At 35.3% G+C, this 25,994-nt stretch overlaps 4 protein-coding genes across 5 annotated transcripts in view; 2 read left to right on the top strand and 2 right to left on the bottom strand.

Moving 5' to 3' along the window:
- Positions 1-1,969, top strand: part of mdn1 (midasin AAA ATPase 1) — a 44,085-nt gene extending 42,116 nt beyond the window's left edge. For both annotated transcript variants that reach the window (XM_056763931.1, XM_056763930.1), the window contains exons 97-100: positions 101-215; positions 328-394; positions 529-671; positions 814-1,969. In XM_056763931.1, coding sequence (XP_056619909.1) covers positions 101-215; positions 328-394; positions 529-671; positions 814-999 — 511 coding nt within the window. In that variant the 3' untranslated portion in view covers positions 1,000-1,969. The remainder of the gene's footprint in view (positions 1-100; positions 216-327; positions 395-528; positions 672-813) is intronic.
- A 306-nt stretch (positions 1,970-2,275) lies between these two features.
- On the top strand, positions 2,276-7,609 carry katna1 (katanin p60 (ATPase containing) subunit A 1). Its single transcript, XM_056765033.1, has 11 exons — positions 2,276-2,442; positions 2,837-2,999; positions 3,103-3,248; positions 3,809-3,995; positions 4,733-4,848; positions 5,000-5,105; positions 5,481-5,639; positions 5,752-5,878; positions 6,031-6,162; positions 6,300-6,426; positions 6,598-7,609. The coding sequence occupies exons 2-11, from the start codon at positions 2,838-2,840 to the stop codon at positions 6,794-6,796; spliced, it is 1,461 nt and encodes a 486-aa protein (XP_056621011.1). The 5' UTR covers positions 2,276-2,442; position 2,837; the 3' UTR covers positions 6,797-7,609.
- Positions 7,610-7,665: 56 nt separating this feature from the next.
- ginm1 (glycoprotein integral membrane 1) lies at positions 7,666-11,374 on the bottom strand. The gene is made up of 8 exons (XM_056765034.1): positions 11,230-11,374; positions 10,858-10,917; positions 10,401-10,500; positions 10,130-10,284; positions 9,836-9,995; positions 9,259-9,467; positions 8,996-9,159; positions 7,666-8,879 (listed from the first exon to the last, which is right to left on the bottom strand). The coding sequence occupies exons 1-8, from the start codon at positions 11,317-11,319 to the stop codon at positions 8,762-8,764; spliced, it is 1,056 nt and encodes a 351-aa protein (XP_056621012.1). The 5' UTR covers positions 11,320-11,374; the 3' UTR covers positions 7,666-8,761.
- A 367-nt stretch (positions 11,375-11,741) lies between these two features.
- On the bottom strand, positions 11,742-25,883 carry LOC130433947 (uncharacterized). The gene is made up of 10 exons (XM_056763754.1): positions 25,777-25,883; positions 23,413-23,485; positions 19,923-20,162; positions 19,392-19,706; positions 14,849-15,163; positions 14,319-14,633; positions 14,074-14,181; positions 13,832-13,887; positions 13,280-13,335; positions 11,742-12,749 (listed from the first exon to the last, which is right to left on the bottom strand). The coding sequence occupies exons 1-9, from the start codon at positions 25,819-25,821 to the stop codon at positions 13,321-13,323; spliced, it is 1,482 nt and encodes a 493-aa protein (XP_056619732.1). The 5' UTR covers positions 25,822-25,883; the 3' UTR covers positions 11,742-12,749; positions 13,280-13,320.
- Positions 25,884-25,994: the final 111 nt, after the last annotated feature.

The following is a 25,994-nucleotide window of genomic DNA, read 5'->3' as shown; positions in this document are numbered from 1 at the left end:
TATGGCTAGAATGTTGTGACGATTTTATAGTTTGGCTGAAGAGCTTATTTAAATGGCAGGTTGATTCATTCATTTTTCATCTTTATTTCACTTGCTGTAGCTTTGGAGAGACTGTCCAGCTTCTCCATCCCTTCCAGCAACAGTTCAACGATCAAAGTGGAGCAAAAATACTGCAGCTCTGTCAGTTCCAGCAGAAGAAGACCAGAATAGCTCAAGTAAAACATTTCTCTATATATTTTTATCATACTCCAGATTTGATATTTCATAACAGTGAGGTTTTATGACGGTAAGTTCCATACAATTAACAATCCTTATCTTTATCTTTAGTTTTTAGAGACTTCAACAAATATGTTTGTGGCAGCCAGAGAGCACAACCCTGGCTCTACAAACACTGGTAAAACTCTTTATTACTTCACATTTATCACAATTTATTATACTGATGTCAAAGAACTAACCTGTCCCTTTGTTATAAAACGATCTAACATTATTTATCTTTATTTCTCCATCTCTCTCTCTTTCTATCTACAGAGACGTCTCAGTTATTGCTGATAGTTTCTGATGGCAGGGGTTTGTTTTTGGAAGGGAAAGAGAGAGTCGCAGCTGCCGTTCAGGCAGCACGGAGTGCGAACATCTTTGTGATATTTGTAGTGCTGGACAACCCTAACTCTAGGGTAAGAAATTTGTTTTGTTTTTTTGTGAATGAGTGCAGTTTAGCTGTAGTTAAAAATGTATTGTTTTAATGCTTGATTAAATCTAAATTTGAGCTATTTGTCTTGCTGTAATAATATTCTTATATACATTTCTCCATGCCAGGATTCAATATTGGATATTAAAGTGCCCATATTTAAGGGACCGGGTGAGCTTCCAGAAATCCGGTCTTACATGGAGGAATTTCCCTTTCCCTTCTACATGATCATGAGAAATGTGAACGCTCTCCCAGAGACACTCAGCGATGCGTTGAGACAGTGGTTTGAGCTTGTGACCGCTACAGACCAATAATAGACCAGACAGATGCCATTCTGAAGGGGCCGGAAAACAACTGAACAACAGAAGTTCTGCTGCTAGACCTCCTAAACATGAATACACGCACACACACACAAACACAAAGAGGCTGCTGTACATGTGCCTTTTTTCTTAATTTTAGTATTATTTTATTGAATTTGTAGTTTTGGGATGAAGTGGTTTCTCTTGTCAATCACCACAATGTGTAGGAATTGGTTTCTCTCACTATCATCAGTTTACTTTGCATGTCTTTTCTTTTTTCTTCAACACTGCAAGCAAATGTGGAAAAACTTCCGTTGAACTGAGTGAATGTTGACTGAAGATGCTCAATAGTATTTGACATCCTCTCTAGTTCTATGTTCTTCTGCTTTGTAAATGTGAATTCAGTTCATTTCGTTCATTTTGTACTGCCATGGTTGTTTTTATAATATGTGCAAAAAGTCTAACTACATGTCAGTAATAGTCTCTCCAGATACACATAAATGTGCCTTGATAGTATAAAATCCCACATATCCAACTTGACCATTCTCAATGAAAACTGATCAACTTTGATCCTGATTCATTTGCTGTGTACAATTTAAAGTATTCTGACTTGTGTACCTTCAGTTGTGACTTCTAATCACACCCAAAAGCACAACTGCTGCCAGTGAAGACAGCTTTTTGAAGAATTTTGTAACATTTCTGTGAATTCAGTTGACACTGTAACAAGTAATTCAATAACTGCATCTCTTTACCAGACATATCTAGTAATACACAAGTTCTGAAACATTTTGCACATTTCTGTGGTCAGTCTGTATTCAGTGTCCAAGAAGGAAGCATCAAGACATTAAATATGTTGTCATGTACATACCGTCCAAATCCAGCAGACATCTGCTATCCATCGGTATTGTCATCATTTGGTTCATTAAATTGATAATTGTGCATAACCGTGCAAATAACAATAAAACCTTTGGACATGTTGTCATTATCGTCCGATTTTGCTTTTAAGAGGACGTCTACGGAGATGCTGGCTTTTATTTTGAAAAGAACAACTAGTTACAGTGACGTACGTTATAAAAAAAAATCGTAATCCTTTAGAAAGTTTAAGCACAGAATAAAAGATTAAATAGCCCCAAAATACTCAATAATTAGTTTATGCAACATTTAATAATGTGTTTGTTGAAATTTAAGCGCTATATCACGCCATAACAATAGTCTGCCTTGTGAAAAGACTTTTATGTTAAAAAACAATGAGTGCGCGGGTAACACGTTTGCTTCCGCCTTCACACTCGGTGCCTTTCCTAAACAAGTGAACTTTTGATCTGCGTAAAGTTATGCGTCTAACGTTGTTATAGTTGTGATCCACAGCATCACACTCATGGCTTTTGGCTTTTGATCCCCAGTCAGTTAAAAAGTGACTTTCCTTAGATAGTTTAACACAGAGACTCTGACTATTAACAGGTTTGTAAAGTTTACTTTTCAACTCTTTCTCGTTTTAAATCTCATATGTTGTGTGTTTTAACACCTGCTATAACTACACAACCGCTACAATCATACCAGTTTTGTCTCTTTAATAACAAAGATTATTAAAGAATAACGTTGATTAGGTCTATTTATGAATTGTCTTCCATGTTGTTGTGATTTTGTAATTAACTAGTTGGTTATTAACTGATAGTGTGTAGCTGTTCATTAAGTTGTTCGTACGATCACATCTTCATGTGTGTTTGTTATCATATCAATGGTACGTTACTGTAAATGGCGATCATGATCTAAACATCCAGGCTGTGTAACGTTACGTTTATCTGCATATTTCTTTAAATAAATGTTGAGCTGTCACTCTTGTTTATGTGATCAGCATGAGTTTGGGGGAGATCAATGAGAACGTTAAGCTGGCTAGAGAATACGCCCTGCTGGGAAACTACAACTCAGCAGTGGTCTGTTATCAGGGGGTCCTGGAACAGATTAAAAAGTACCAGTACTCAGTGAGAGACTCCTCTCTACAGCAGAAATGGCAACAGGTTAGAGTTTCATCTACTGGACACCGTCCTCTACCAGACCTGCATTGCAAAACATCTGACACACAATTGCATGTTTATGTGTTGGCTGTGTTTGGGCATCCAGGTTTGGCAAGAGATTAATGAAGAAACGAAGCACGTTCGGGAGATCATGACCACACTTGGGAGTTTCCAGCAGCAGGAGTCAACTCCATCCAAACCAAGCAGTTTCAGCCAGGAGAATGATATTATGCCTGTCCATGTGGAACACAGGTATGTGGTCCGCAAATACATGTTCTGTTTTTGTCAAAACGGCTACACACAGGTTCTCCTAAACTCTAATCCTTTCTACAATGAACCGTGTTTACATATTGTCTGCTCAGTAAAGCAGTTTTTAAATGTATAGAGAATCAGGGGTTGTTTCTTTTAACAAGTTACTAAGATCGAATAAATAATGTCAAAATTATTATAAAATTGTGATGTACAGGCACATACATTATAAATGTTTAAATGAAGATTGATTTATAGTTATTTTTGTTCTTTAGTCATTTAAAACACCCGTAAGTCATAGGAACGACGTCATTGTGTTGGAACGGGGTCTTTAGCAGCCCCTTCAGTAATTATATCATGTGAATTAGATTAGGATCAGAATGGATAGTTTTCTCAAGTCCCTTGAGCCTGTTATATAAACCATAATGTGATTATAACGTAACATGTGAATGAGGGATTATAGCCAGTTTAATAACAGACTTTATTCCATTTGAGTATTTAAGGGGCCTCTCTCCAAAATCTCCACAATCCCACTTTATACTGTGTTTATGTGTGACAAACAGATCTTCTCCATGCGTCGTACGGAAATCGTCTGGACCTTATAAAGAAGGTAAAAGCCACGGTAACAGGGTGAGCGTCGGGTTCCGTGGTCAGCAGCGGCCGTCGCCGCGCGTTGCCAACGGTGACAAGGGGAAACCTCAGAAAACCAAAGAAAAGAAAGAGAGTGCATCAAAGCCGAAAGATGAAAAGGTGAGGACAGCTGGCTGCTAGATGTCAATGTGATGTGAGCTCTCATCTACACTGGATCCATTTTCTGTCTACTGTTTGGACAATGTGTGCTGACTCAATGCCCTCCAATATAGACACAATATTTACTTAAAACTTAAAAAACCTTTCGCTGTGTTAACATTACAAACCTGTATTACCCGTTTCTTGCGCTCTTTCTGTTTACCATGGAAACATTGTCTTTGACCTCATGAGATCTTGCTGATAAATGCACTTTAAAAATAAATATTTTAAACAAATTTAGGGCTGCACAACGATTAGTCGCGACTAATCGTTTGCAGAATAAATGTTTTTGTTCACATAATATAAGTGTGTTTACGGTGTATAATAATTATGAATATATTAAATACACACCCACACATGCATGCATACTGTATATTTAAGAAATATTTACATGCGTATATACAATTATTATATTTATATATCATTTATATTATATTCAAATATTTAATAGATAAATGAAAAAAACTTAAAATTATGCATGCTTGTGTGTATATTTTATATACCTATTATACACAGTACATACACGTATATATATGATATAAAAAAATGGAAACGATTATGACTAATCATTGTACAGCCCTAAACAAATGTACAATAAGTGGAACGTAATCTGTTTGCATTTGTGTATAGTTTAAACAAACATTTAGCAAAGAAACAAAATGATGACATGACTAACTCTCCAACCTCATATTTTATAGAACAAAGCGGATGGTGTTGACACAGAGGTGAAGAGGTTCGACAGAGGAGGAGAAGATAAAGATTTGATTGATTCTCTGGAGAGGGATATCATCTCCCAAAACCCCAATGTCACCTGGTCTGTTCATACTGTACATTGTTCTCTCACTTTCCTGTGGCTGTAATTTCCCTCCACAAGTTTACTAGGACATATTTTACCAATATTTTATTCTTGCATGCATATAAGGAAGATCATCTGACATGGTGCTATCATGTAATTGTTTTTAAAGGGACGATATTGCTGATCTGGAGGAAGCAAAGAAGCTTATAAAGGAAGCTGTGGTTCTGCCCATGTGGATGCCCGAGTTCTTTAAAGGAATAAGGCGCCCATGGAAGGTACTGTGTAGAATGCATACAAATACACCACAGAAGTTCAGATACAGTTATATTTATGTGGAGTTGTTGAATAAGTAATTGGATTTTAAGTCCATCACAAAGTTTTTAAATATCAATGATAAATAGTATGTTTAACATGAAATGGAAGAAGCTTTCATCAGTTAAAAGTATACCTAGATGTCACTTGACTTTGATGTGGAGATAGGTGGATGGTGGTCATATAAAAATAGTGAAAAATATTTATGGTTTGGTTACAGAACTCGTTTCGATGAGATTATAAGTATAACTCAGTAAAACAATAATACAAAAAATGTGATCTAAATTCTGTGCAATAATATGAACATTTGTACATTACAATTTTCTTTTCATTTTTAGGGAGTATTGATGGTGGGTCCACCAGGCACGGGAAAGACATTACTGGCCAAAGCTGTTGCCACAGAGTGCCGGACTACTTTTTTTAACGTCTCTTCCTCCACCCTCACCTCCAAATATAGAGGAGAATCTGAAAAACTTGTACGGCTACTCTTTGAAATGGTAAAATCACATGCACAGGGAAAATTCACTTCCTGTAGAACCTGTAACATAAGCACACATGCTCACGGATGCCCTCATTAATACATGTGTTTTTGTTGGCATGTGATCACAGGCCAGATTTTATGCCCCCACTACAATCTTTATTGATGAGATAGACTCCATATGTAGCCGTAGAGGAACGTCAGAGGAACATGAAGCCAGCAGACGAGTCAAAGCTGAACTGCTCGTCCAGATGGATGGTACTGCTGTTTATCACACACACGCACACACGATGGCTGCATTCGTTTTTGACAATAGTATATTGATTGGAATATTTTTACTATGACATTGAAATCAACAATAAGTTGATTTTATTTCATTCTTCAATATATTCATCACTTGTGTTATCCAGGTGTTGGTGGAATGTCTGAAAATGACCCTTCAAAGATGGTTATGGTTCTAGCAGCCACCAACTTCCCTTGGGACATTGACGAAGCTCTGAGACGTCGATTAGAAAAAAGAATTTACATCCCGTTACCGTCAGGTACTCAGAATATCCAGAATTCATAAGGGGCTCATACAGTATTATGTTCTACATCATCCATAATTTAATAGACTTGCATAATGGACATATTTCAAAATTTGTGTTCAGAGATGTATTTGTATACAATGCTATTGTAGGTAAAGGAAGGGTGGAGTTACTCAAGATAAATCTGAAAGAGCTGGAGCTGGCCAATGACGTTGACATGGACAGGATCGCTGAGCAGATGGAGGGATACTCTGGTGCTGACATCACCATTTTATGCAGGTACAGCTGTCAAGCACCCATGATGCCATTATGCACTTATGACAGCTCGTATGGCAGCAGGCTGTAAGAGTGACATTTAAGAGAATCCAGAAAATGATTTTAATATGCAATTATTTTCATAACCAGTTCTTTTAAGAGTCAGTTGTTTATACATTTGTTTCATAATTACAGAGATGCATCCCTGATGGCAATGAGAAGACGGATTGAGGGTTTGACCCCTGAGGAGATCCGAAATTTTCCAAAGGATGAGATGCACATGCCTACTACAATGGATGATTTCGAGATGGCGCTGAAGAAAGTCTCCAAATCTGTATCTGCTACTGACTTGGAGAAATATGAGAAGTGGATAGCAGAGTTTGGCTCCTGCTGATGGGGCATGACACTCAGACTGGAGTTAAGAGATCTCTGTTGTTCCAGTTTGCAATCAATAATAGCACTTTGTAGGACTGAGGGTCAGTTTCATTCATTTCATAGTGCATTTCCATTCTAGACCAAAAGCAATTCCCAGATAGGCCGTGCCTTAAATTAAGTTTGTGCGTATGAATATATTTAATAGTGTAGTATTTCATATTTGGTAGGTTAATGGAATCTGTAGGTTTGTTTTATCATTTACGGGACACTTGCAAGATGGCTACCTGGAAACCGGTTGAGCTGTCTCAGCTAAAGTGAGGAAATTATTAAGAACCAAGGTTGGAGGTTTAGATGCTTTCCAGGAAAAAGCCTTCTTACCAGAGTCTGAAAAACAGTTTTTGGTGCCCATATAAAAAATCTCCACGGCTTTTATTAGCATTGCTATACATTGCACAGACAAAAGGGCATCCTCTTCGGTTGCTGGTACAATAATGGTTTATGAATGTTCATTATACACTATTGTTGACTTGCTTTGTACATTTAAAAACCACACTGCAACTAATGACATGTAAGTACATCACCCAATGCATCTGACATAGGCAAAGAGCTATGCAAGATGAATAAGTTTACTGGTGCTTCTGTGCCATTCTGTGATTGATTTCAAGGCCAAAGTTTTCAGCACTGGATGAATAAGACCAAGATTTGAATATCTAATGACAGTACTTGACTTTTATAAACACTATGAACCAGTTCTGGTTTTCTCTTAGTGACATTTCGTGGCTATGATTAATACATAAAATTATATTTTCCTGAATAAATGTTTTAAAATGTACCTGGATTATGTGTTTTCTCTTACGTTTCGGGCGACTCTCTGAATAAACTTGTTAATTACGAGACAAACTCATTTATTGTGCAGAATGTAGAGTACTGATGTAACAAACCGTGAAGAAAAACAAACCTTATATTTACATGCTTCTGAAATGCAGACTAAAGATTTAAATAATATTATAAAATCCAATGCCAGCAGTTCTGCCATTCAGGGCTGCAATGAAATTTTGGGACTACAACTGAAATGGAAACATTCAACAAATGTGTATAATCTATACACATTATAATAATCCTACATTACAGTGCTCGAAATTAATAAAAAAAATACTGTCATGAGTTGCTCACCCTCAAATTGTTGTATACATTTCTTTGTTCGGTTGAAAACAAGAAGATATTTAGAAAAATGTTAGTAACTGTGATTTCGGAGGCACCCTTAACTGCCATATTAGAAAATAATTTTATAATTTTTTCTGATGAACACAAAAGATATTTTGAAGAATTTTAGGACAACAAACTGTTCTGAGGCTCCTTTGACTATTTTATTTTTCTACTACGATAGTCAATGAGGGGCAGGAACCATTTGGTTACAAGCATTCTTTCAAATATCTTTGTGCTCATCAAAACAAATAAATGTTAACAGAATTTGGACAATTTAAGATTGAGTATTTAATTTCGTGTGTGAACTATCCCTATTAAAAACAATAGCATCCATTCAGGTCCAAGAAAAAAGCAGGTCACAGTTGAAATGTATTGCCTAAATACATGCTTAATGCAATATTAACACTTCAGAAATGAAAATGCATATACTATTCGATATAAATAAGCAATATAGGCAGTTTCTTACAGGCCACTTATATAAAACTGACATAAAGTAAGAAAAAGGACAGATCAAAATCAGCAACAAGTTTTCGTGAGGTTTTAGCTTCACATACTAGCCTTTTTTTTAGTTTGTGTCATACCCCATGGGTAATGACACAAAGTAACACTTTCTTTTTTACCAAAATCTCCCAAGATGTTTTTAAAGAATCAGGTGGAAATTTGGATGCTGATTAAGTCATGTTGCAGAATTTGTTTTTAAAGTGCTACACTAAAGTCATTGGTATCCGTAACCAAATAAAGCCACTTAACCAAACTGATGAAAACACATCCATCGCATTCACTTCTCTATCAAAACTTGCTTTTCTGTTGTTTTACCATCAATCTCCACATTATCTATTAGGCTCTGCTTTTCATCATCTGGCATTAGAGTCTCTGGATTCAGATGAAAGAATCCCCTATAGAGAGAATTTTTTTATTAGTATGCAGTTAGTTAGCAGGCTGTAATTTTAAAACAAATAACAGATATCATTTCAGTTGAGTAACAAACAAAAACAGTTGGTGCAGGTCATACCTGTGTTCACAGGAGGGGAACAGAAAATCAAGAATCCTAATAATCACAGCGGAGCCTGCAACACCAACCACCACCACCCACATGATCAAAAAGAAAAGGGGGACTGAATCCGACCAGAAGCGCCTCAGTTTATCCCTCAGCTCTTCGATCCACTGGCACACCACCTGCCCACACACAATAAAACGAGGTAAGACCAAACCAAAAAGAGAATTCTTGCATTAGTATAATGCTAGTGTCTGCTGCAGATGTACATTAGCACTTACGCTATAAGAGGTCATGTGATCTCTGAGAGGAACCTTAGGCAGGATATAATCAGAATTCCTTTCCTCTTCCCCTCTGGACTCGTACAGAGTTTCTGGGTCCATCCGCAAGGGTGTTTCTGGGAGTTTCCCTGGAGCAGCGATCTCTTCCTGTGTAGTCTCAGCATTTTTATATAGATAGTGGCTGGTGCTGTTAAGCACTTGGTCTTCACCTGTGAATACATAAATGGTAAAACGTCAGCAAGAACTGGACAGTAAAAAAGGAGATATGGTATGTTCAGCAGGTCAATAGCGTGAATTATCCCCGATCATCTTGTGGTTTATTTTGTGATAATGACTGGATAACTACTGTACATAACACAACTATGTACAAAACAAAACAGGTCAATAGACATGAAATATTGATTCAAGTTTATATTATGTAAGAAGAAAGAGATTTTTGGCTTGACAGCTAATGGTGCATGCAAAAATATTTCAGAAAAGAATTCATTATTTCCAGTCACTTGTGGATATTGCATCTTATTTATTGTTACAGTACATCTACAGCCCCAAAATATATATTTTATGCCACATAACCTACCTTCATCGTGTATAGATGTGTCAGTCACTAAGATGTCATTCTCTGATAGGATTCCTGAGATTTTGCTCTGTGATGAAGGGTAAACACTGATAACCTGTGTGATCTCTTCAGAGGTCTGGTTCCACTGGATTTCCACCTCAAAGATGTCTGGCTGATGGACCTGCAAAATGTAAAGCAGTTGACAACCATGCCATTCTATGCTATAATTTTACAAAGCATAATAATTCAATATTCAATTGATTTTATTATTATTAGCTCCACAAATAAATCAGATACAGTTAAAATGAGACTAACCTTTTGATCCTCCAGCTGGATTATCTGTTGACTCAGGAGGAGTAGCTGAACCTGATCTCCAACATCATTCTGAACATTCGACCGATTCAGCATCAGCCTCAGCTCACTGCTTACCATCCCACCCGCTGACCCAGAGCTCACATTATAACCATCCACTACAAAAAAAACACAGCCTTCTGTCAATCATGAATGGAAATACAGACTGTCTCTACAATCACTATTTCATTCGCAAACATTAAATACGAAGAGTGAAGTTTATAAAAATACTTGCATAACAGAACAGGACATATCATCCTTGTGACTTGTGAATGTTTTATAGGAGCTCCATTGATGAATGTTTCATTGTCCAAGAGACCAACAGTCAAGTTCATCTAAAAGAAAAATACATAAATAAATAACATGGGTCACTAATATGAAGCCTATAAACCCTGTGAAAAAGAACTGAAGTTATTTAAATGGCTTCCATAAAAATTACCATTATGAACAATCAGCTGTTTATTATATCTATTGCAAAATTGTTTTTGTAGTGTGTTTTGGTTCTTTATCCAGCAGGATTTAATGTCGGTCTATTGAGTCCCATTTGCCAGACAACATCCCACCAACACACATTACCAGTAGAGATCATTATGATTCAATTAAAACCAATATAATTTTCTTTCTTAATCCATTAGAAACTCTTCGATGGTTTCTATTATTATAGAAGGGTAAAAGGTGCATTTGTTTCTTACCTGTACGTTGTACTTCGTCTGAATTACATTAACCGCTGTCACATTTAACACAACAGTCTCCTGTGAAAATCAACAAAGACAATCAAACAAGCCCGTTTGTTTACATTATACATATACTGACGTTACTTGTCGAAGTGGTCAATTGCGCTAGCCGCTGCTTTAAGTAAATAACCATAAATATTAACCTGATTGTTTAAAATTGCTTTAATGTGTAAACAATGGTGTACGAATCTGTATAAAGGACATTTTACGTGTAATATATTGTTGTCTGATAGGTGGCATTTACGTTACAGGCTTCCATAAATACCCACTCGCATAAAGCGTAAACAAGGAAAGGCATTAAAGTACTTAAAATTGCATGAAGATTCCTACCGTGGTTATCTGTCTCGAGTGGGTGTTGGTTAGGATACACAAAACGATCAAATTCAGAAGCATTAAATATGTTTTCCATGTGGACGCCATTTTTATTCTAGCTATTTATCGAGATACGTGAATTACACTGCGCTCATGTAGTGAAGCGTCATGACGCAATTACGGTAATTCTGAAATGACGTAACAGTACTTTTAAGAGAATTATCGCCTCTATTGGTATCCATAGGTACTACAGCAAGATTCACTTGACAAGGCCATTTTAATACATTTTCAACATTGATTGTTAGATGAACCCCAAAATTATTAAGTTGAAGTGCACATTGAGACTTGAGACTCAAAAAAAAGGAATCTTTAAAAAAATGTAGTTACTTTTTTAAAGCCTATTATCATGCAACATGAAAGTGTTGGTGAGGCATTTAGCTCAGGTAATCACTGTGTTGTCCAAAATGACTCAAATTTAACAAAGCTGAAAAGATTTGTGGATTAAAAACACTAAATTCAAGAATCGGAAAAGCTTTATTGGCATAGTGAAAGAATCTTTATATTGCCACATCATAGAAACATTAGATACACATTTTCACAGAAATATATATAAAAAAAGAAAGCATAGGCACAAATGTATTTAAACATATATGGAAGAAAAGTTGATAGACTGTCACAGCATCCTGGCATATGGAATCATTCTGTGGGTGTTGTGCCGTGATTTGTTTCCCAGTCATGTTGCACTGATCACATTTTGTCTTCGCAGAACATTACATATCTTGCAGCCAGGTTTGAGCTTATTGTAGGTTTTTCCCAAAAAGTTCCCATAGGTTTTTGACAATTATTTAGGAACTACTAAAAAAAATGCACGACCTGAAAATACTTCACAAGTCTACAACTTCAAACAATTGTTTCATTTATTATCCTCGCATAGTTGCTTTCCTATGAGGAATCACCTATTTTTCCTCACTGTTGTAAGTTACTTTTAATAAAAGGGTCTGATAAATGCCTAATTGTAAATGTAAATACAACTTGTTTGCAGAATGTAATATTTTCAATGAGCAGCTGATAAAATATTTAGGAGGATACAGGTGGTTCAGTCCTGTAGCCCTGCTCCTGTTTAGCCACAATCTACAGTTATTTACATTTCTGGAGAGACATTTTGGGGAATTAGGTAAATTCACAATTCAAATGTGTTTATTTTCATTTACAAAAACCTTTAGGCATTGGAGAAAATTCTAGTTTACTTCTAATGTCAATGTATATTTATGATTGATGTTAAATTTATAAAAAACAAAGCTACACACTAATACACAAAAGTTTGTTACACAAAGCTATAAGAAAAAGCATTTTTTTTATCTCTATAAAATCTGCTATAAAAATATTAATAACTTTACACTATAGATACACAAGTTTAAAATCATGTTTTTCATATTACATATGGCATTTTCCTTGTGGTCTATCAGACTAAATGCCTGCTGGTGTAGATACTGGTTAAAATCAAATACACCAGAATATCTTGATCAAGAATAGTTATCCTAGAAAGAAAAAGAACAGTTACTTACACAAACTTTATACACACAACTGTACTACTGTGTCTAATTCTCAATAGACATTAGATGCTTTAGGTGTTTTTCCAAAAAAATGCTTTAAGATGTTTATTCATACTTGTGCTTTAATTTGCCAATATAATATACAAATAAATGTTTAAGCATTCTTAAAAGTTAATTAAGTGAATGTTTTTCTATGAACAAGGAATCAGAAAAAGGAGTATATACGATCTGACACTGAGTCAGACGAGGATTACATAAAGAGACAAAAACAGAGACATCACAAACCAGAAACAACTGTGACAACATCTCCGAGATGCTTAGAATAAACTGTCCGGAAATTACTAAGTGATGAAGAGAGCAGATCTCTTTGTGGATCATACCATCATACTCTTTTACTGAGTAAAATCTCACCTAATTATTAAAGTCAATTTAAGTTAATGTTTAGAAAGCTATTTTAATATTTCCTTCTTACACCATAAAACAAAAGATTTAATCAAACGTGAATTTGTTTTCACCTTATTTTCCTGTTCTCTTCTTAGTTCTGGACCATCACTGGTCATATGGTTTCCTCCTAAAATATAAAACATCTCAGCAAGTTGTGAATAACATCAACACAAACATCAGTCTAATCATTAAACATGTTGTGAGGATATATTAACACCACATTGAAGGAATCATTTTCTATAACCTTTAATTTTAAAAGAGTAAGTATAAATAAACACAGAGACTTAAGACTGACAGGTACTAATTCAAATACTGAAAGCCTTCTAGTTGTGCTAAACAGAATAACTCACTGTGTCCAGCTCAATGTTCGAATAACAGATTTCTCAATATACTGTGTCATCATAGTCTCAAGATCTCAGTGTCTTTTCAAACATTTGCTTTAATGAACCTTGAATATCCTGCATTTTTGGAGGAGTATTCCTGTATATTTATGTGTGTACCGTACAGGTCTGTCTTTATGCTTTTAATGTGTAAAATGTGAAACCTGTTGAACAGTGATACACTAACCCTCACTAGTAACATTAACACTGTTATTAGCCCTATTTATAAATGTGTGTTTATACCTCTGCTTCTCCAGGAGTTAAAATATCAGAAAGCCCAGGTTTGACACAAAAGACATCTGTTAGGAAACACATATATAAATACCCTCACATATAAATGAGTAATAAATGCTCAACATATTCTCAATTTTTACATAAAGGTTGTATGTGAATGTATGATTATAGAATATTTTACATCAAGTTCCAAAATACAACCTGGCAGATGTTTGTTAAATAACATTTTTGTAATCAAGCCTTAGACTTACACAGAGTTGTGTGGTGTGTTTGTTTTTCTTGCGGTTGAGTAGTTGTATCCTCTTGCTGTAAGCTGTTTGATGGTTGAGATGTTGATATTGTATGGACATGTGGTTTCTCTGTTAGCAAACATACAACAGAGTAAACAGCAGAGTATGTTTCCTGCAACTTTACCACATTTTTTAACAGTTTGAATATTTTTAGAAACAAAATGAATATTAATGATGAATAAACAGCAACACAGAGAAGAAACTACCTTTAACATGAAGTCTGATGTAGGTATACTGGTCAGATGACACATAACATTGATAGACTCCAACATCCTCTTTAGTCAGTGATGAGAGGAGTAGAGAGAGATTTCCTGGTGTAGTTTGATTCAACAGTGTAACTCTGTTCTTGTACCTCTCAATGTGTTCAGATGGATAAAGTTCTTTATAATCCCCCTGATGATACGTCCATTTCAGCTGGTGAGGTTTAGCCTGTGGTTCAGTACAGGAGCAGGGAAGAACTACAGACCCTCCTGAATAACCAGTGACCTCAAGTGTCTGTCGAACCATATCCATATCACACCCTGACAATAAAATTAAACAAATTATCTTTATTTCTAAATCAAAACTAAATAAAACTGATTCATATTTACATCTTTAACAGATACTGAATGTTTAAAGGTCACAGATTTTGTAATTATGCCACTTTCCCCTTTTTTTTACAGTTTGGATATTTTTAGAAACAAGATGAATGTTAATGATGAATAAATGAACAACATCAACACAGAGAAGAAACTACCTTTAACATGAAGTCTGATGTAGGTATACTGGTCAGATGACACATAACATTGATAGTCTCCATCATCCTCTTTAGTCAGTGATGAGAGGAGTAGAGAGAGATCTCCTGGTGTAGTTTGATTCAACAGTGTAACTCTGTTCTTGTACCTCTCAATGTGTTCAGATGGATAAATTTCTGTATAATTCCCCTGATGATACGTCCATATCAGCTGGTGAGGTTTAGTCTGTGGGTCAGTACAGGAGCAGGGCAGAACTACAGACCCTCCTGAATAACCAGTGACCTCAAGTGTCTGTTGAACCATATCCATATCACACCCTGACAATAAAATTATACAATTATGTTTATTTCTAAAGCTAAACAAAATAAGACTGCTGCAGGGAATGTTTTTAATAAACAAGTAAAAATGACTTTTTTCATCATGGTTTAACGATCTGACCTTAATTTGTCGAGAATTGTACAATATGAGCAGTATTTCACTAGCAGGACACATTCAGGTCTGGATGGACCTTCATTCAAAAGCTGAACTACAGGAGTCGACCAAAGGTAAAACGATCACAATGAACATATGACTTTTGAGTGCTTTGCACATGACGACTAACATTTCTGAATGTAAAAAATCTGTCATCACATAAAGTACATTTCTAAAACAGCCAAATTATGTCCAAAGCAGTTTTTGACAGTATCCAATAATGATTGTTTGTTCAACTATAAACAGAATATATAAATCTCAAGTATGTTGAATCATTGATTAAAGATCTGTTCGAGGAACTTACACTGAATTGTAAGACATGTAAGACATGAACTCAAACTACCTTTTAAAAATTATAATATGACATAATAATATGACTAATTCTTCCTAACAAAAAGATTTTGGTTAAGTTTTGAGCTCACCAGCACTGAAGTGCAGCATAAAGAGAAAAATATATAAACAGTCCATCATGGCTTCTTTTATTAATCCTCACTCGTGTCCAAACACAGAGAGTAATGCAGAGCAGAAACTGATCTCATCTCATCTGAATATGTTTCCTGTAAACTGTTCATTTTCAAAAAACAAACTTCCTTTTTACAAATTTAGAAACGGGCATCTTGCAAGACATTTAACAGGATGTTTCCAAAGACTTACAACCACAAAATGAGATCATTATGTCCCTCATAGGGCACTAACACCTGAGCTTACAACTGCATTTCACAAGCAGTCATTGGGTGTTTAGAAGAGTTTATTTGAGGTGGTAGTGTAACATGGTTCTTCTTTATAGCGATGTTCAACCAGTGGTATCTTTAGGTCAGAGAAATGGGCGTGTCTAAAGGTGGAGGCGTGTTGAATATTGGTCGTGAAAACTGCCTGTTCCACATCTGCTTAAACACTATTGGCCTACATCTAGAGCCACTTTTACACTGGTGTCTTTTTATATCGAAGATTTTTTATATGAAACCAAGAATCTGCGGTTGATTTATAAAGATACTAGTGCCTATTTTAAAATTGGCCTAGACGTGAATCTAATGTGTGAATTCCCCGTGATCACCGGACTGTTAGTGATGCAAAAAACAGTTTGATGGCATCTGCCTCTAATATCACTGTGAGATTTTAGGTTTTGCCTGTGTCCCACACCTGGTATTCTACATAGTTTTATGCTATATCCTGTTTATGTTATTTATCACTTATAATTGTTACCGAGACTTACGACTTGAAGTGGCTGTACCAGTATCAGGATGTTCCAGATGTAGAAAACACAGAACTCACATAGGCCTACTGCTAACCCAAGCAAAAGTAAAAAGTTATTTATGTTTCATGATTTCCATCTACTGAAGTGTCTGGTCAGAGCATTACATCATTTCCTCATTTATTCCTATATATTGGACGTGTCCTCAATAAACATTTGACTTTGAGTGACCTGCACTTCTCTGTCTGTGTCATTCTTGGTCCCTGGATCCAGAGCTTCTGGGTGATCCATCGACTCACTGCAGCTTTCATTCTAAACATAAGTTATATATCTAACAATCACATAAGTGGTAATAGGATTAATAGCCTAGTTTTGGTAACATTTCATAATGGGCAATCGTGTGTCTGATGAAACTATATGTTTCGAGATGAATCATTTTGACTGAGGTCAGAGTTTCATATAGCCTAGCTGTATGTATTTGTTAGATAAACGTAGTCTTGGAGCACTGCATGCGTAGTTTTGACTAAATAGTTTTTTCCTATTGTAAAAAGTACTTCTTATACTTTACAATAAAATGTGTTTTGTATCATATTTTATTTAATTAAAAACTAAAATAATCACATCAGATTACCTAAACCATATACATATCCATAACACTTTCCTAGGAGCAATCACTTATTTATCGTTGCTGTTGAAAGTTACTTATAATAAAAGGGAATGCTAAATGCCTAATTGTAAATGTAAATAAAACATGTTTGCAGAATGTAATATTTTCAATGAGCAGCTGATAAAATATTTAGGAGGATACAGGTGGTTCAGTCCTGTTGCCCTACTCCTGTTTAGCCACAATCTGCCGTTATTTACATTGCTGCAGTGATATCGCCACAATCAAATACCAAAGATTCGCTTTTTGGGAATTAAGTAAATTCACAATTCCAATGTGTTTCATTTTATTTACAAAACCTTTAGTCATTTGAGAAAATTGTAGTTTTACTTCTTCTGTCAATGTATATTTATGATTGATATTAAATATATTAAAAACAATAGTACACAAAACTACACAATAGTACAGAAAAGTTTGTTACATATAACTATAAGACAACATACAACTTGCGCCTTTTTTTAAATCGCTATAAAATCTGCAATGAAAATATTCTTCTTTATACTGATACTTAAGTTTAAAATCAGACATTTTTAAATCCATTTTTCATGTTACACATTCCTTGTGGTCTATCAGACTAAATGCCTGCTGGTGTAGATACTGGTTATAATCAAATACACCAGAATATCTTGATCAAGAAATATTATCCTAGAAAGAAAAAGAACAGTTACTTACACAAACTTTATACACACAACTGTACTACTGTGTCTAATTCTCAATAGACATTAGATGCTTTAGGTGCTTTTCCAAAAAAATGCTTTAAGATGTTTATTCATACTTGTGCTTTAATTTGCCAATATAATATACAAATAAATGTTTAAGCATTCTTTAAAGTTAATTAAGTGAATGTTTTTCTATGAACAAGGAATCAGAAAAAGGAGTATATACGATCTGACACTGAGTCAGACGAGGATTACATAAAGAGACAAAAACAGAGACATCACAAACCAGAAACAACTGTGACAACATCTCCGAGATGCTTAGAATAAACTGTCCGGAAATTACTAAGTGATGAAGAGAGCAGATCTCTGTGTGGATCATACCATCATACTCTTTTACTGAGTAAAATCTCACCTAATTATTAAAGTCAATTTAAGTTAATGTTTTGAAAGCTATTTTAATATTTCCTTCTTACACCATAAAACAAAAGATTTAATCAAACATGAATTTGTTTTCACCTTATTTTCCTGTTCTCTTCTTAGTTCTGGACCATCACTGGTCATATGGTTTCCTCCCTAAAATAATAAAAAACATCTCAGCAAGTTGTGAATAACATCAACACAAACATCAGTCTAATCATTAAACATGTTGTGAGGATATATTAACACCACATTGAAGGAATCATTTTCTATAACCTTTAATTTTAAAAGAGTAAGTATAAATAAACACAGAGACTTAAGACTGACAGGTACTAATTCAAATACTGAAAGCCTTCTAGTTGTGCTAAACAGAATAACTCACTGTGTCCAGCTCAATGTTCGAATAACAGATTTCTCAATATACTGTGTCATCATAGTCTCAAGATCTCAGTGTCTTTTCAAACATTTGCTTTAATGAACCTTGAATATCCTGCATTTTTGGAGGAGTATTCCTGTATATTTATGTGTGTACAGTACAGGTCTGTCTTTATGCTTTTAATGTGTAAAATGTGAAACCTGTTGAACAGTGATACACTAACCCTCACTAGTAACATTAACACTGTTATTAGCCCTATTTATAAATGTGTGTTTATACCTCTGCTTCTCCAGGAGTTAAAATATCAGAAAGCCCAGGTTTGACACAAAAGACATCTGTTAGGAAACACATATATAAATACCCTCACATATAAATGACTAATAAATGCTCAACATATTCTCAATTTTTACATAAAGGTTGTATGTGAATGTATGATTATAGAATATTTTACATCAAGTTCCAAAATACAACCTGGCAGATGTTTGTTAAATAACATTTTTGTAATCAAGCCTTAGACTTACACAGAGTTGTGTGGTGTGTTTGTTTTTCTTGCGGTTGAGTAGTTGTATCCTCTTGCTGTAAGCTGTTTGATGGTTGAGATGTTGATATTGTATGGACATGTGGTTTCTCTGTAAGCAAACATACAACAGAGTAAACAGCAGAGTATGTTTCCTGCAACTTTACCATTTTTTTTAACAGTTTGAATATTTTAAGAAACAAAATGAATATTAATGATGAATAAACAGCAACACAGAGAAGAAACTACCTTTAACATAAAGTCTGATGTAGGTATACTGGTCAGATGACACATAACATTGATAGACTCCATCATCCTCTTTAGTCAGTGATGAGAGGAGTAGAGAGAGATTTCCTGGTGTAGTTTGATTCAACAGTGTAACTCTGTTCTTGTACCTCTCAATGTGTTCAGATGGATAAAGTTCTTTATAATCCCCCTGATGATACGTCCATTTCAGCTGGTGAGGTTTAGTCTGTGGTTCAGTACAGGAGCAGGGCAGAAGTACAGACCCTCCTGAATAACCAGTGACCTCAAGTGTCTGTCGAACCATATCCATATCACACGCTGACAATAAAATTAAACAAATTATCTTTATTTCTAAATCAAAACTAAATAAAACTGATTCATATTTACATCTTTAACAGATACTGAATGTTTAAAGGTCACAGATTTTGTCATTCTGCAACTTTACCTATTTTTTTGACCGTTTGAATATTTTTAGAAGTAAAATGAATGTTAATGATGAATAAATGAACAACATCAACACAGAGAAGAAACTACCTTTAACATGAAGTCTGATGTAGATATTCTGTGTATATATATATATATACAGTGTAACTCTGTTCTTGTACCTCTCAATGTGTTCAGATGGATAAATTTCTGTATAATTCCCCTGATGATACGTCCATATCAGCTGGTGAGGTTTAGTCTGTGGTTCAGTACAGGAGCAGGGCAGAACTACAGACCCTCCTGAATAACCAGTGACCTCAAGTGTCTGTTGAACCATATCCATATCACACCCTGACAATAAAATTATACAATTATGTTTATTTCTAAAGCTAAACAAAATAAAACTGATTTATATTTGCATTTCTAATAAATACTGAATGTTTAAAGGTCACAGATTTTGTCATTCTGCAACTTTACCTATTTTTTTGACCGTTTGAATATTTTTAGAAGTAAAATGAATGTTAATGATGAATAAATGAACAACATCAACACAGAGAAGAAACTACCTTTAACATGAAGTCTGATGTAGATATTCTGTGTATATATATATATACAGTGTAACTCTGTTCTTGTACCTCTCAATGTGTTCAGATGGATAAATTTCTGTATAATTCCCCTGATGATACGTCCATATCAGCTGGTGAGGTTTAGTCTGTGGTTCAGTACAGGAGCAGGGCAGAACTACAGACCCTCCTGAATAACCAGTGACCCCAAGTGTCTGTTGAACCATATCCATATCACACCCTGACAATAAAATTATACAATTATGTTTATTTCTAAAGCTAAACAAAATAAAACTGATTTATATTTGCATTTCTAATAAATACTGAATGTTTAAAGGTCAACGGATTGTTATCCTGCAAATTCACATCATTTTTAACAATTTGGATTTTTTTTTTAACAGAAATGGGCAGACTACAGACTACAGATACAAATTGATTATTATGTACAGCTTTAATACGTTTACAAGCAATAAAGCACAATAAATACCTATAGTGAACAGTTTTGTTGTTCATGCTGCAGGAGATGTGTTTAATAAACAAGCAAAAATTACTTTAGTTTAAAAAACTGACCTTAATTTGTCGAGAATTGTACAATATGAGCAGTATTTCACTAGCATAGGACACATTCAAGTCTGGATGGACCTTCATTCAAAAGCTGAACTACAGGAGTCGACCAAAGGTAAAACGATTGTGCACAATGAACATATGACAATTGAGTGCTTAAACATGACGACTAACATTTTTGAAATTTTGGTAAAAAATCTGTCATCATATAAAGTACATTTCTAAAAAAGGCCAAATTGTGTTTGTTTGTCTCACTTGTGTCCAAAAGCTGAGAGTAATGCAGAGCAGAAATTGATCTCATCTGAATATGTTTCCTGTAAACTGGTCATTTTCAAAAACTTCCTTTTTACTAATTTAGAAATGGGCATTTTGCAAGACATTTAACAGGATGTTTCCAAAGACTTACGACCACAAAATGAGATCATTATTTCCCTCATAGAGCACTAACGCCCGAGCTTATCGCTGCATTTTTCTGAGAGCTGAGGAGGAGAGGAAGTGGAAGAGGAGGAGGAGGAGGATTTCTAGATGCTCTCCTTAATGTAGTTGTACAGAACAGACCAGTTCAGCCCAGGTTTGTGGTGGTATGGGATAATGTCAGTTTCCATCTGGATATTTTCCCCAGTGCCTAGCGCGAGAAGACATTGCTTGTGATGTCGATGAGATCCTGCGGCCAGACCCCAACAGACGGCGGGATTCATGAGCCCACGTATGCACAATTGCCATGATTTTCTGTGTTTACTGTATAGTGTTTTTTCTATTTTTTTTGCTTTATCTGAGTTCATGTTACTGCAATGTCCAATATTGAGTAGGCCTATTTCCTTTTTTGGTTGTTTGAAAATGTGCCTCCTGAAAATATTGCCTTCTGAATAAACAGTGTAAATCAAAGACTGCAGTGTTTTATATAAAGTAGACTAGTGTGTTCCCCCTGATCTGAAAGTGAATACATATGATGCAAGTATGTGTCATTTTGTCATCAGAGTTACATTTTGACAAAGGAATGTTAGGTTTTGATAGAGTTTCAATTTGACACAGATGTGAATGGTATATTTCCAAGTGTTGTGTCATGTTTACTTGTGTATAGAGTTTTGGCAAAATGAGCGAAGTTTTGCAAAACGTGTTCAAACAACGGGCAAAAACTGTAAATATATTACAGTAAGAACAATAGTACACAAATAGAACAACACAATAGTTTAGAAAAGTTTGTTACACAAAACTGTCAGGGATTTGAGCAGAAGAACCCAGATGCAGGTTCTTCTGCTCAAATCCCTGACAGAACGCACGAGCCAGAACCGAACCCAGCGGGCAGTAAGGAGGGAAGGCGATCAAGCCAGGCTCGTCTCCTGTGTAGTTTGCGCCAGGGACACTCCGACGACTTGGAGTTTGCCGACAGATATTTTGAGACTGCATTGGAGATGGTCCATGATGAACAGGAACAGATGGTTCTGTTCAATGGCTCCCTGAACGAATCACTGCCGCGGTGGGAAATGGAGATGCTGAGACCGCTGGGTTTCACGGACATGATCAGGTATGCCATGAATCGACCGGAGCCCAGTTTTTGCACCCCGCTGGATGCTATCCCAGAGGGTCGTACCCTGCAAATCGGGGTCGTGGACCTCTCCTTATCTGGAAATGTTCCTGTTCCTCCTCCATTTTGACCAAACATTTTGGTTAGGTCAAAGCAACACAATGGAACTTTTGCTCACGGGTTTCCCCATGTGGTTGATAAGCGCAATTGTATGTTACTAGTGTTGTAAATAATGTTGCTGTAAAAGCTTCCCAGTGGGCAGTGCAATAGCCAAGAAACTTGTTGACTAAGCTGATGGAACCGGCAAAAGCAGAAACGTCGGTTGGAAACCATGACGCACTCTTATGCAAGCAGGATATTAAAGCAGAATTCGTCCGGTTAAGAGTTGTTCTACCACTGAAATATTTGTTTTTATTATTTTACTTTTGAGTGCCTTTAAGAAAACAGATTTTGCTATATAGACCTATAATAGCACCTATTGTCCTGTAGTGTTTTTTTGTGCAATATATATTCTATTATGTGATTAAATCGTTTCAACATGCCACCAATAGAATCCAATAGGTTAGGAGTAGTGAGTGTGTGTGTGTGTGTGTGTGTGCGTGCGTGCGTGCGTGTACGCGTGTGTGTGGGTAATGTGAACCCTTTCGGTATGGGGACAAAATGACCAATTTTTTTTGGTCCCCATAAGCAAACAAGCATATAAATCATACAAATACAAAACACAAAAAAAATGTAATTTGAGCATTTATATGTTTATCTAGATACAGATTATAAATCCCCTGCTTAAAATCCAGCAGGGTAAATATGTGTGAATACATTGTTCTTACTATCATTGTATGATTTAATAAAAGCATTCCATGTCAACAACCCAATAACAAAACCTTTACAGGTGTTGGCAAATTAAACATTTATCTTTTGGTAATGAAAAGCAAACAAAGGTTTGACATACACAGAGTTGTGTGGTGTGGTCGATGTGTGTCTTCTGGTTGTTGAGTTGTCAGTTCATGTGCTTGTTTAGAAGGCTGAAATGTTGATAAAAATACAAGATCGACATTAAGTAAAATCAACACAGCAGAGCAAGTCATCGCCTCAATTTTTAACAGCTGGATTTTGAAACAAAATAAATGGTAATGATGAATAAGTGATGAATGTTACAGACAATAAATTGTGGGAGTTTTCTTGAATGCTTGGGCAAGAGACCTCTGGGGACTCACACAGTTTATACTGAATGCTTATTTTTTTATTTTTACCCTTTAAATATGTGACATTTATGACAAAGTATAGAAAGAGCGACACAGTCGAAGAAAACTATGCATCAAGTCTGATGTCAACATACACGCCAGGTGAGAGAGAACATTCATAAGTGTCTTGGTCCTTTTGTCAGTGATGAGAGGAGTAGAGAGAGATTTCCTGTTGTGGTTTGACTTAACTGTGTAACTCTATTATTGTACCTCTCAATGTGTTTAGATGGATAAATTTAGAGTTCCCTATATAATATTTCCATTTCAGCTGGTGATGTTTAGCCTGTGGTTCAGTACAGGAGCAGGGCAGAACTACAGACCCTCCTAAATATCCTTCACATCAACTGTCTGTTTGTGCCAAACCAAAGCACATTCTGAAAATATATTTTTGTCACATTTTGTGGAAATAGCATAAACCTATTTTATTAATTTATGGCAATTAATAAAGAGTGAATATTTCAAGGTCGACACACAATCATTATTTCAACAATTTACCCACTGTGCCACACAACATGTGGTTTCTCTGTTAAAATTAAAATGATTGTCAGCATATATTAAAATCTGTTTTGAGCACAGCAGAGCTCACGTTATCATGCCAATCCAACTATTGTTAACAGTTTTGATATATAAACAGAATAAATAGTATAGGCCTAATAATGAGTAAAGTAGCAAAAGCAACAAAAGAAGACATAGATATAGGTCACATAGATAGTCTCTGCGCTTCCATAGCTTGCCTGTGGCTCAGTAGTTTGAGCATGGCGTTCGCAATGTCAAGGTGATGGGTTTGAGCCCAGGGATTGCACATAACTAGAAACAAAATGCATAGCGCAGTGTAAATCGCTCTAGGTAAAATGTATTTACACAATTTTACAGTTTTTTATCATTAAATTACAAATGTATAAATGGAATTGCATAAATTGACTGCAAAAATATACAAGATGGGTGTAAACATGAAAAAAACGTGTAACTTTGTGTGAGAAACGGTGTTAACTTTATTTTACTTGCGAACCAGTTGTTTTTTTACAATGTATTTTTGAAATACGGTAAAAAACATAAAAAACATGTAATCTTTAATTAGAAAACAGTTGGTTCAAAGTATTTTTCGTTTTTTTTCTATGGGATTTTTTTCACAGAGTTTGGGTTCAAACAGACAGTCATTGAAGTATGAACCCAGGTATTTAAGCTATTCAGATAAACATAACAGACAATCATTGGTCCACAAATTTACCAACTGTGTCGCATTACATGGAGATATGGTTTCTCTGTTGAAATTAAAATGATTAAGGACAAATATGGTCACACTTTATTTTGATAAACAAAGTCAACATGGGGGTAGGGTAAGAAGAATAGGTTGACAGAACTAGTTTGAATAAGAGAATACGGTGACATGTAGTGGTAAACTTTTGTGATGGACTATCATAGTAAAATGTTAGCAGGCATTAAAAATGGTTTAGTAATATATTTTTGACTGGTTTATGATAAGACGTTACAAAGTAACATGTACTTTGTATAATATCTAAAGTGGACTACATCATATATTATCATTTAAGTATTTTGAGTTGATATTAGTACATTGTAATTATTCCTCATATGCAATCAACTATATTATTGTTTACCCAAATGGCCGTATAAATAGGTGAGCATCAGAGATCAAAGTACGACAGGCTCTCCTTAAAGGAGGTCCTATGAGGTCATCATCAAGGTACAAACAGACATTTATGTCTAGTTTTATTGGAGCTGCGCTAAAATAATGCAACATTGTAAAAAGCACTAGGCCTATATAAATAAAACTGAATTAAGGGTTAACAGAATTTAGAAGGTTAAGCATTGCTATAAAGAAGAACCGTGCTACACTACCACCTCCAATAAACTCTTCTAAACACCCAATGACTGCTCAGTCAAATTCAGGAAAATCTAACATGGTTTACAAAATATCTTTCTGGTGTTTATAAAACATGTAATTCATCTGTTTAATCAAAGATCATTTCATTTGTGTTTATCCATGATTATTTAACATTACTGTATATAATATACTAACTGTAATCAAACTATATTTCCTCAAAAAGCCTCACCTGTACTGAAACGAAGAATAAACCCTGGAATTTTTCAACAGACATTCATGGCTTTTATTAATTCTCACTCAGTAATGTTTCAGCTCTCAGAAAAATGCAGTTGTAAGCTCAGGTGTTAGTGCCCTATGAGGGACATAATGATCTCATTTTGTGGTTGTAAGTCTTTGGAAACATCCTGTTAAATGTCTTGCAAAAGGCCCGTTTCTAAATTTGTAAAA

This window comes from Triplophysa dalaica, chromosome 13 (genome assembly GCF_015846415.1).
Source record: "Triplophysa dalaica isolate WHDGS20190420 chromosome 13, ASM1584641v1, whole genome shotgun sequence".
Lineage (NCBI taxonomy): Eukaryota > Metazoa > Chordata > Actinopteri > Cypriniformes > Nemacheilidae > Triplophysa > Triplophysa dalaica.
This window is presented reverse-complemented; position numbering and strand designations above follow the sequence as displayed.

Coding starts and splice junctions, on each gene's coding strand:
- katna1 (XM_056765033.1), top strand. CDS start 2,838: ATGAGTTTGGGGGAGATCAATGAGAACGTTAAGCTGGCTAGAGAATAC. Junction 3,249..3,808: donor CCTGTCCATGTGGAACACAG/GTATGTGGTCCG, acceptor TGTGACAAACAG/ATCTTCTCCATGCGTCGTAC. Junction 5,879..6,030: donor ACTGCTCGTCCAGATGGATG/GTACTGCTGTTT, acceptor TGTGTTATCCAG/GTGTTGGTGGAATGTCTGAA.
- ginm1 (XM_056765034.1), bottom strand. CDS start 11,319: ATGGCGTCCACATGGAAAACATATTTAATGCTTCTGAATTTGATCGTT. Junction 10,285..10,400: donor GATATGTCCTGTTCTGTTAT/GCAAGTATTTTT, acceptor TTTTTTTTGTAG/TGGATGGTTATAATGTGAGC. Junction 9,468..9,835: donor CACATCTATACACGATGAAG/GTAGGTTATGTG, acceptor ATGTATTCACAG/GTGAAGACCAAGTGCTTAAC.
- LOC130433947 (XM_056763754.1), bottom strand. CDS start 25,821: ATGTCTGTTGAAAAATTCCAGGGTTTATTCTTCGTTTCAGTACAG. Junction 23,486..25,776: donor TATTCTTCGTTTCAGTACAG/GTGAGGCTTTTT, acceptor TCAACATTTCAG/CCTTCTAAACAAGCACATGA. Junction 14,634..14,848: donor CATCAGACTTCATGTTAAAG/GTAGTTTCTTCT, acceptor TTTTATTGTCAG/GGTGTGATATGGATATGGTT.